Source organism: Cucurbita pepo, chromosome LG12 (genome assembly GCF_002806865.2).
Source record: "Cucurbita pepo subsp. pepo cultivar mu-cu-16 chromosome LG12, ASM280686v2, whole genome shotgun sequence".
NCBI classification, from domain to species: domain Eukaryota; kingdom Viridiplantae; phylum Streptophyta; class Magnoliopsida; order Cucurbitales; family Cucurbitaceae; genus Cucurbita; species Cucurbita pepo.
The window spans coordinates 4,030,417-4,041,035 of NC_036649.1; the positions used below are offsets into that span (position 1 = coordinate 4,030,417).

A 10,619-nucleotide genomic window follows, 5' to 3' on the forward strand; every position below is an offset into this window, starting at 1 on the left:
GGCAATGATGATGAAATTTACTTGAGAAACCATTGATGAATTGAAACGTTTTTTAAAATTACTTTGACATTTTTTAATATATTTTTAATTGAAACGTTTTAAAATTATAATTATGATTCTCACCATTTCAATCTTAATTTACCTAAAAAAAAAATATATATCATTTTTTATAAATAAAATTCACTTCAGTAATTTTTTTAATAATTTTGTTTTTATTTTTCAATATAAAACATGCGATATACATTTGTGTTGAATATGAATGTTTCCAAATTTGTTATCAAATTTGAACATAGTTACAAAGTGGCGTTTACTAAAATTAAAAAGTAATTTTAAAAATGATTTTCATGTAACCAACTAAACTTTTACCTTGTATTAGTTAATATTTAGCTAAATTAATAAGTTATCGATTATCATTATAGATATTGATAGTTCAATCTCGTCATGTTAGGATTGTCGAAAAAGATATTTAGATTTTTGGAAAATAAAGAAATAATATATTAATGTAACTAAAATAATATGTTATCTTTCACTTATAATAACATCTTTTCGACGAGTACTTACCAATTATATTACAAGAAAGTTAATTATCGTCGATAGCATTTTTTTATGGTCTAAATCTATTTAACTATTTAAATATCATTTGATATAATTTAATTTGAGTACTCTAATTTTAGCTAAATCCACCCATAAAAAATATGTAAATAAATTTGCCAAAATGGCCAATATACACTATAGTGGGCAGGGCGTTACAAATGCCATTGAAAAATCTCTCAATACTAGAGATTTACATTTGGTTCATGCTTTAAAAGCTTGAGATACCGCTTTAAAAACGCGAGATAGATACGCTTTAAAAATGCGAGATAGATACGCTTTAACGATTCACCCACTCCACCCACTACAACGTTTTACAACCTCGAGACAACCTCTTTGAGCTAAATTATCTGTGTAGTCCCTCGTTCCCTCTCAAGATGGATTTAGAAGTTGTATAGGAAATGTTCGAACCCGGATCAATATAAAATCATCCTAGTTCTAATGCCCTAATCTTTACTCAACACAATCATGCATGCTTTGTTAGGGAGAGAACACTATCAATCACCTAGAACAAATAACTCGTATGGAGATAACATTCATGAATCATATCACATTCTCAAAAATTGAGGAGAAAGAAGGTTTATGAAAGTCCATCTTACAAGCTTAAACATGAATACAATTATTAGTTAGATCCTTGGAAGGTTAAGAGCCCTCTTTGTTTTGCATTCCATTATTCAGTTCTTCACCTTGATGTGTAGCTTATCTGTGAAACAAATACAAATACAAATACAATAATCAATCAATTAATTATTAAGAGAAAATAAAAATGATTTAAAAAGGAAAAGAGCATACCAGCGGCTTCTTTCTCATCACAATCTTCATCGCACTTAACTTCGCAGAAGCTTTGGCCATTGCCCTTTTCAAGGCATTCCTTCTCGCATTTTTCGTAGCATAACCTATACTTGGCTTCAAATTTAGCCTCATATTTGGCCTCCTTCGCGCTTTCAGTGGCACTCGAAACCTGCAATGCACCCACCACCACAACGCACACCAACAACACTGCAATCATCTTCTTCGCCATTTTATTTTATTTTATTTTATGCTTTTTCTTCTGCCTTTCCAATGCTTCTTTTTGCGAGCGGATGAGTGTTTCAAAACCTTAGCAACCCTTTTATAGGCTTCTACCAAACCTAAATTTAGATCAATACCCTTATTTTCGGCCATATATTTGGTTCCCTAATACAACAACAAATTCTATGCCTTTCATTTATAACCAATACTATCCATAACCAACCAAATTTCCTCTCAAATCTCCATATTTATGTCACCAAATAAATACCAACTCCAAATCTTAGGTATTACAAATGTAATTTACTCAAATGTATATCAAAACATATAGTGGGCAACAAGTGCCAGGGAGGACTCCTGGATTCCGAAGGGGTGGATTGTGGGACTAGTAAGGAACAATTGTGGAACAAGTGTCAACGGACTAGTAAGGAACAATTGTGGAACAAGTGTCAACGAGGACGCTTGCCTTGAAGAGTGGATTGTGAGATCCCACATTGGTTGGGGAGAGCGAAACACTAAGGGTGTGGAAACCCCTGCCTAGTAAACGTGTTTTAAAAACCTTGAGTGGAAACACCCTTATAAGCAAAATTTATGACTTTTTTATTTGCTTAAAGGCTACATTTACGAGCTAATTATTGTCATAATATATGAAACTTACTAACTCTTGGAATGTCTTAGGTAAGGTAAGACTAATGACTAATGATTATGTTTCTTTGGAATTCTATATAATTTAGATTGAATGTTTATAATCATTCAAGCTACATATGATCGATCTTGCTTGTGGAGTGATTTGAATCTCAAACAAATGTTCTTACCTTGAGATATTCGATCAACAAGTTAATTCGAATCTTACTCCTCTTGTAGTGATTCCTTATAATTCGGACTATGTCAGCCAAGTAAGTGGCTCCACTGTCAATTTGGCTGGAATAATTGTTTTATGTATGATGACACGTGCCCAGTGGCCCCTGCACGTGTCATATGAGTGATATGCTTTGATATGTTATGTTATGCCATAATATGTTTTGAAATAAGGAAATCTATAATACAGAACTTCCCTATGCCATGTCATGAATGCTATGTTATGTATGAAATAATGTATGAGAATTCTGCCAGCATAATTACCAAATTTAATATGTTAGGAAAGAATGGAGGTTTGTCTTGTATCATTTATTATGCCATGATAAAGAATGGAGGTTTGTCTTGTATCATTTATTATGCCATGATAAAAAGTTTGGGGACTTCATGCATGACTGCGCTCACGTGCATCAGAATACTTCCCCATTATGATAAGTATGAACGCATATACTATAAGACTGATTCTGACACTTATGTTCGTCATGATGATACAACGACCGCTATTCCCTTTAGGTGTTCGGCAATAGCCTGCCAACGAGTGCTAGCCTAGGGGATGTGCGAGCCTACCTGGTGGGGCCACATTTGCACGTGTGGGCTGTGTTTAGAGAAGTATTACAAATCTAATTTAGCTCGAAAATTGGAAATCCACCTAAGAGAATGAAAGAATGTTCTAAATGATAGTTCCAACCATGTTGCATGTGTTTGCATTTCACGACCCTAATATTGGGGTCATTTACTGAGTACTTCTTAAAATACTCACGTCGTGTGCAGACTTATACATTCTAAGTTAAGGTAAGGCACCCTTGTATGGAATCGGTGCTAGGGTAGTTGTATTTCGTTTTATTATATATTCTTAGGTTAGATTAGGGCAATTATTTTCTAGTTTTTGGATATATAATTTATTCTTATTTCTTTTATGTTTTTGGATTGACCAAAGATTTTACTTTTAATTTCATGACCTGGTTTATGAACTATTTAAAAAGAATACATAAAAAAGTTAGGTCATGCATATGATAAGAGCAGGTTGGGTCATTATATTCAAAATTCATTACACTTAAATTAATCATATCATTTAATGTCACGACCCAATATTTTACTACAGATGGTGACTAGCGACAAGACACAAATGCATGAAGTGTTTTAAATATGAAGTAGAGAAAATTCTTAAATTCAAATAAAGTTTTTGAACAACAAACAGACAAAACAAAATAAATTTCGAAAGGATGCAAATACAAAATAAAGACTAGACTGACGCCCCGGGACAACCCGTTCCTCTGTGACCAACCCCGCCTCCATCACACCCGCCCTTGACCGACGCCTCGCGCTCCTGAAAAAAGGAAATCATAGCAAGGATGAGTATAAAAATTATACTCAGTAAGCCCCTATTTGTAGGCTCTCTTGGCATCTTAATTTAACAAAATTCCCACGGTTTTCTACTCAGTTCTAGGACGTCTGGTTCTAATCTTAGTCCCTTGGGGCTTGCCCCTTGGGTTTCAGCGGCTCATCGTCCTTTCATTAAATGCCTAGAGGTTTCTTACGCCTAGCTAATGTGGTCGGTATCTCTCTATAAGGTGCTACCTCTACATGGCTATCTGGGACTACATGGTATCAAGCCTAGGGGTGTGCTGAATACCCCTACGCCCATATAGCCCCCTATGGGGGGCGCGACCCAACCTGTTCCCATGCAGCTAATGGGCTGTACGGCGTGGGGACACATTTCCCATGCGAAATGGCTAAGAGCAGTAAGGACTGATCAGGGACCCTTGGTCCTCCCACGGAGCTATAGATACCGTTCTCACGCTAGCAATATATGAACACTCCAAGGTACCCTCTTGCCGTGGTAAACCGCTAAGTTCCTAGGGGAAAATTAAATCTGGCTGGAGCGACATATCGCTCCTAACAATAATTCCCTAAGCTTATCATAGAAATGGGCCCTACAAATAACAGAGTGTGCATGCAATCGTCTTCTAAGATCGTACTATTAATTTATGCAAACTAGGCATATCGGCTCAACGGGGCGATGACCTCCATCAAGCACCCAGAGCATGAAGCTCGCGCTCAATGGGGCGAATTCGTCCATCAAGCACCCGGACACGGAATAAACAATTCCAACATAAATTAAATGCATGCATACATACAGCGGAAGCATAAAGCATACAGCAACACTCATGTAATTCACCCAATACAATCATATTAGATACTCTGACAAATAATTTACATGGAGAGATAATCTGAAGTAAAACTACTAGCATGCATGCAATCCAAGCGAATCCTACAAGTATTTCTTCCTAAATACCGGGTGGTGACTTACCTGGTTGACGCATGCCCTTTTTCTAGCGTTTCTTTGCCCGTAAGGTATCCAAAAATACTGATTTCTTTAAATTAGGTCCCTATTCACGTAAAAACAGTATTAGAACTGAAAACGAGACAAAAATCAGGCAAACAGAAAGCAAGCAGACCAAATTGGCCGTCCCACGCACGCTCTCGCGCCAGCAGCGCGCTGGGAGTGCGTGGTCACGCGCGCGGGAAGGCGCCAGTCGCAGGCTGCAAGCGCGCTTGCCACGCGCGCCCGCCTCCGCATGGTCGCAGGTCGGCCAGTCCGGTTGGCTCGGTTCGCATCGCGGTTCGGCCCGGCTTGCAGGCGATACGCGTCGACGCCTTGTTGGAGCTGCGTTGCTTTAGCCGATGATCGCTTGTTGCCGCCGTCCGCCGCTCGCCGGCTGACTTTTTTTTTTTGTTTTTTTTCTACTTCTTTCTTTTCTGCCCTCTGAAAACCGAAACACAGTTCTCTTTTCCAATTTTCATATCTTTCGATCCGTCNCTTGCCGTGGTAAACCGCTAAGTTCCTAGGGGAAAATTAAATCTGGCTGGAGCGACATATCGCTCCTAACAATAATTCCCTAAGCTTATCATAGAAATGGGCCCTACAAATAACAGAGTGTGCATGCAATCGTCTTCTAAGATCGTACTATTAATTTNTTGTTCCTAGGTGAATATTACAGCATTTTAGGATCGATTCACAGAGGGAAAACTCAGATATGAGAAATGTCGTTCAGAACCTTACCTANCTCAACGGGGCGATGACCTCCATCAAGCACCCAGAGCATGAAGCTCGCGCTCAATGGGGCGAATTCGTCCATCAAGCACCCGGACACGGAATAANGTGTTCTTGGGTCTTGACGGAGCGTCGGCCTCGCTAGCCTCTTGATCTTTGTACGAGCCTCGTTTGAGGATGGATTCTGGCGGTGGTCCGTTAATCTTCCCANAGCATACAGCAACACTCATGTAATTCACCCAATACAATCATATTAGATACTCTGACAAATAATTTACATGGAGAGATAATCTGAAGTAAAACTACTAGCATGCATGCAATCCAAGCGAATCCTACAAGTATTTCTTCCTAAATACCGGGTGGTGACTTACCTGGTTGACGCATGCCCTTTTTCTAGCGTTTCTTTGCCCGTAAGGTANTAGCTATCTCTTGGAAGAGTTCGGGATAAGCTTTCCTCACGTCTTCTTCTCATTCCCAGGTTGCCTCTTCCTCACGACGGTTACNAGCGTTTCTTTGCCCGTAAGGTATCCAAAAATACTGATTTCTTTAAATTAGGTCCCTATTCACGTAAAAACAGTATTAGAACTGAAAACGAGACAAAAATCAGGCAAACAGAAAGCAAGCAGACCAAATTGGCCGTCCCACGCACGCTCTNACCACATGAGACCTTTACCAAGGTAATATCTTTGTTACGCAACTGCCTAGTGTCTCGAGCCAAAATTCTACTAGACTTCTCCTCGTAAGACAGATCTTCTCGAAGAGGAAGCATCTAATGCTCGATTACATGAGTAGGGTCTGGAGTATACTTTTGCAGCATGGATACGTGGAACACATTGTGCACGGTGGCAAGGTTCGGTGGTAGGGCAATTTTGTAAGCCACAGCCCCAACTCTCTCTAGAATCTCGAAGGGGCCTATGAACCTTGGGCTCAATTTCCCTTTCTTTCCGAACCTCAACACCCCCCTCATAGGGGCTACCTTCAGGAATACGTGGTCACCCACCTCAAATTCGAGGTCCCTTCTACGCACATCTGCATAGCTTTTCTGTCGACTCTGTGCCTCGAAGGGGGCCATCTGAATGGTCGCTTGATAACTATTGTTGTAGGCAAACTCCATTAAAGGTAAATGTTCGTCCAGAACCCAGAGAAATCTAAGGAGTAGGCTCGCAACATGTCCTCTAAAACCTGGTTCAGCCTTTTGGTCTGTCCGTCCGTTTGAGAATGGAACGCTGTACTGAACCTCAACTGAGTTCCTAGTGCTTTCTAGAGACTTTTCCAGAATTGAGAGGTGAACTTGGTGTCCCGATCTGATACTATGGACACTCGTATCCCGTGCAGGCGTACTATCTCCTTGATATATAACTGAGCCCACCGATCCACTCGATATGTGAACTTTCCTAGAATGATATGGGCCGTCCTAGTCAGTCTATCTACAATTACCTAGATGACGTTGAAACCCTTCTTTGTCTTTGGCAAACCCGAGACGAAATCCATACAGACTGCTTCCCATTTCCATTGAGGAACGTTCAGGGGCTGTAGCAATCCTGCTGGGCGCTGCCTCGGGGCCTTCACCTGCTGGCAGGTCAAGCAATGGATTACGAAATTCGCTATGTCCCTCTTCATTCTGGATCACCAATAATATCTTTTCAGATCCTGATACATCTTCGTACTTCTAGGGTGGAACACATAAGATGTATCAGGGGCTTTCGTCATAATATCTTTTAAGATTCCCTTGTCTCGGGGAACGCACAGGCGGTTTTGCCATAGCAGACCCTCGTCTGAGGAGATAGAATACCTTGCTGGCCTCTCTGTTTCAATCTGACTCCATACTTTACTGAGGTGTTCATAAGACCTCTGAGCGTCGATAATTTTCTTTCGTAGGGTTGGCTGTATGGTTAACTGTGCCATCTGAACGCTACCACCTTTAACCACCACGTCTATCCCAGCCCTCTTCATCTCATCTTGTACTCTTTCCTGTATGGTGATCATCGCAGAAGTATGCACGATCTTCCTACTCAATGCATCAGCTACCACGTTGGCTTTGCCTATATGGTACAGGATCTCTATGTCATAATCCTTTACCAGTTCCAACCATCGCCTTTGTCTCATATTGAGGTCCTTCTGCGTGAATAAGTACTTGAGGCTCTTATGATCGGTGAAGACTTGTACTTTTTCCCCATACAGGTAATGCCGCCACGTTTTTAGAGCAAACACTACCGCTGCTAACTCGAGGTCATGCGTTGGGTAGTTTCATTCATATTTCTTCAGTTGTCGAGAAGCATACGCTATAACCTTACCATTCTGCATGAGCACACATCCCAAACCTTTCCGTGATGCATCACTGTACACCGCGAGATTACTTGACCTGTCTGGAACTGTAAGGACTGGTGCGGATACCAACCTCTTCTTGAGTTCCTGGAAACTCTGTTCACAGGCTGGAGTTCAAGCAAAGGGCTTGCCCTTCTTAGTTAGCTGGGTTAGGGCTGAGGAAATTTTGGAGAAATCTTGAACGAATCTTCTGTAATATCCAGCTAGCCCTAGAAAACTCCTCACCTCTGTGACTGTGGTCGGCTGTGGCCACCTCATCACTGCTTCTATCTTAGCCAGGTCCACTGTAATCCCCTTGCTTGACACCACGCGACCCAGAAATGCAACTTCAGACAACCAAAACTCACACTTGGAGAACTTGGCATACAATTGATGGGCTCTCAGTATTGTCAAGACTTTTTTTAGGTGTATTTCATGATCTGCCTCTAACTTAGAGTATACCAAAATGTCGTCGATGAACACTATGACAAAGGTGTCTAAGAATTCCTTAAACACCCTGTTCATTAGTTCCATGAAAACTGCTGGTGCATTGGTAAGGCCAAAGGACATAACGAGAAACTCGTAATGTCCATAACGACTTCTGAACGTTGTCTTGGGTATATCCCCTTCCTTGACCCTCAACTGATGATACCCCGTCCTTCTTCTTGACAAACAGAACAGGGGCTCCCCAGGGTGATACACTGGGTTGGATGAAACCCTTATCCAACAGCTCCTGTAATTGTTCCTTCAATTTTCTAAGTTCTACAAGTGCCATCCTGTAAGGTGCTTTGGAGATCGGCACAGTTCCTGGTTCTAAATCGATCCCAAAATCGACTTCCCTAGCTGGGGGCAAACCTGACAGATCCTCCAGAAAGACATCTACGAACTCCCTGACGATGTGTACCAATGAGGTTATTTATTTGTTAGTATTGTCTAAGGTCACGCTGGCTAGAAATGCACTCGCGCCACTACGAATCAGCTTCCTAGCCCTTAGCGATGTTATGACACTTGGGGTGCCCTTGGAAGTGGCTCCCTTGTAGGTAAAGTTGTCCCCTAACGGGAGCCTGAGAGTCACTACTCGAGTCTCGCAATCTATCAAAACGCGATTCTCGCCTAGCCAATCCATACTCAAGATGACATCGAAGTCTTGCATGTTTAACACTATCCGTGTAGCTTCGATGACACGTCCTGATATTATTACACCACCTCCCTTAACCCTATGGGTAGCTGGCAACAGCTCGTGAGCAGGGGTAGACACTGATAGGGTAATCTCTAAAAGTTCTTTCTCTAGATGTGCTAGCTCTACAAACTTTTCAGATACGAATGAATGTGTCGAACCTGAATCAAACAATACTAAAGCAAGATGACCAAATACGGGTAGCGTACCTGTGACAACTGCGTCAGGTTGGTCACCTTGCCTAGCTGTTGTTGCATGGGCTACAGCTCGCCCCTACTGTTGCTGAGTAGCTTGGCCCCTCTGATGCTGTACTACAGGCCAGTTGACACGTTGATCATTTCTCTGAGGGCAATCTACTGCACAGTGCCCTACCTGACCGCATCTGTAGCAGGCACCTGTTCCTGCTCTGCATTCCCTCGTGTGAGGACGCTGACAGTTAGGACAAAGGGTCCTGTTCCATACCGAGGCCCTTCTTCGTTTATCAGTGCGGCCGCAAGCAGTCTACCAGTTCTGGGGTGGCTAGGGTCTGTCACCCTTTCCCTGGGCTGCAATGTGGGACGATTGAGCTATTCCCAACTGCAGCTTGTCGGTACGGGGCGAGTCGAGTAGGGTCGCCACTTGAAGGGCTTTCGTATAGACGAAGGATGACTGGGATGCCACATTTCCCCTTAGTTCCTCCCTCAGGCAAGAGATAAATCGCTCGCCCTTCAACTCCTCAGAACTAACATAGACTGGAGAAAACCTTGTCAACCTATTAAACTCCAAGTCATATTCCTCCACTGATCTGTCTCCCTGTTTCAGTGCAAGGAATGCTGCCTGCATTTATACTCTGGCAGTGATCGGGTAGTATTTGTGGAGGTACGCATCTTTAAACTGGCACCACGTAATAAACTCTCCTTGTGGTGTAATGTTCTTCTGAGTACCTTTCCACTAGAAGTGCGCCATATACGTTCCACAATGGACCTCATACTTTGGAGGGCAGTTCATAAAATTGAAGGCTGTTTCTATGGCCTCTAGCCAGTTCTCGGCGGCAATGGGATCCACCTTGCCTCCGTCAAAGGAAGGCGGTTTATGCCTCTGGAAATCTCTTAAGTAGCGCGACTCCACAGTCATAGTCCCTGAATCCTTGCCCCTTGCCCTGTTGACTGATTGGACATCATGGTTTGAATCATCTGGTTCGTCAGGGCCTGATTTTCCATCGACGTCATCATGAACGTCTGAAACATCTCAACTGAGGGCATGGCTAATGGCTGGTTTTGCGGGACTGCTTTACACGGGGTTGGACCCAATGGGACTTCCTCAAAGAAGGGAGCAGTAGGGGGTGTATCAAGCAGCCTTCGGGCCTTGGCCTTCCTTTGGCGTCTTTTTGTTCTTGATGGCTGTGGTTCTGTCCCCTCGCTAGTTTGGGGCGTATCCCCAATCTCCTCCTGAAATTCAGGTTGTTCCTCTTCAGGTGTTGGAACCGAAGTGTCCCGAACTTCCTCTCGTCTTCCCCTTCTGGGTCCGGGCCCTACATATGGTTCTCGTCTCTTTGGTGCCATTATCTACCACAATAGAAAAAAAGAACTATGGTTACAACTCATTCTTGACACATCTCCTAGGGAATGTGCGATTATAATGCCATAGTCG

The 10,619-nt window shown here is 42.4% G+C and overlaps 1 protein-coding gene across 1 annotated transcript; it reads right to left on the reverse strand.

Annotated features, from left to right (window-relative positions):
- Nucleotides 1–1,097: 1,097 nt before the first annotated feature.
- Nucleotides 1,098–1,654, reverse strand: LOC111807801 (major pollen allergen Ole e 6-like). The gene is made up of 2 exons (XM_023693668.1): nt 1,384–1,654; nt 1,098–1,294 (listed from the first exon to the last, which is right to left on the reverse strand). The coding sequence occupies exons 1-2, from the start codon at nt 1,610–1,612 to the stop codon at nt 1,266–1,268; spliced, it is 258 nt and encodes an 85-aa protein (XP_023549436.1). The 5' UTR covers nt 1,613–1,654; the 3' UTR covers nt 1,098–1,265.
- Nucleotides 1,655–10,619: the final 8,965 nt, after the last annotated feature.

Bases quoted from the DNA above. Each gene is read 5' to 3' on its own strand.
- LOC111807801 (XM_023693668.1), bottom strand. From the start codon at position 1,612: ATGGCGAAGAAGATGATTGCAGTGTTGTTGGTGTGCGTTGTGGTGGTG. The intron at 1,295-1,383 runs GTATGCTCTTTT...TTTGTTTCACAG, and splicing joins TGATGAGAAAGAAGCCGCTG to ATAAGCTACACATCAAGGTG.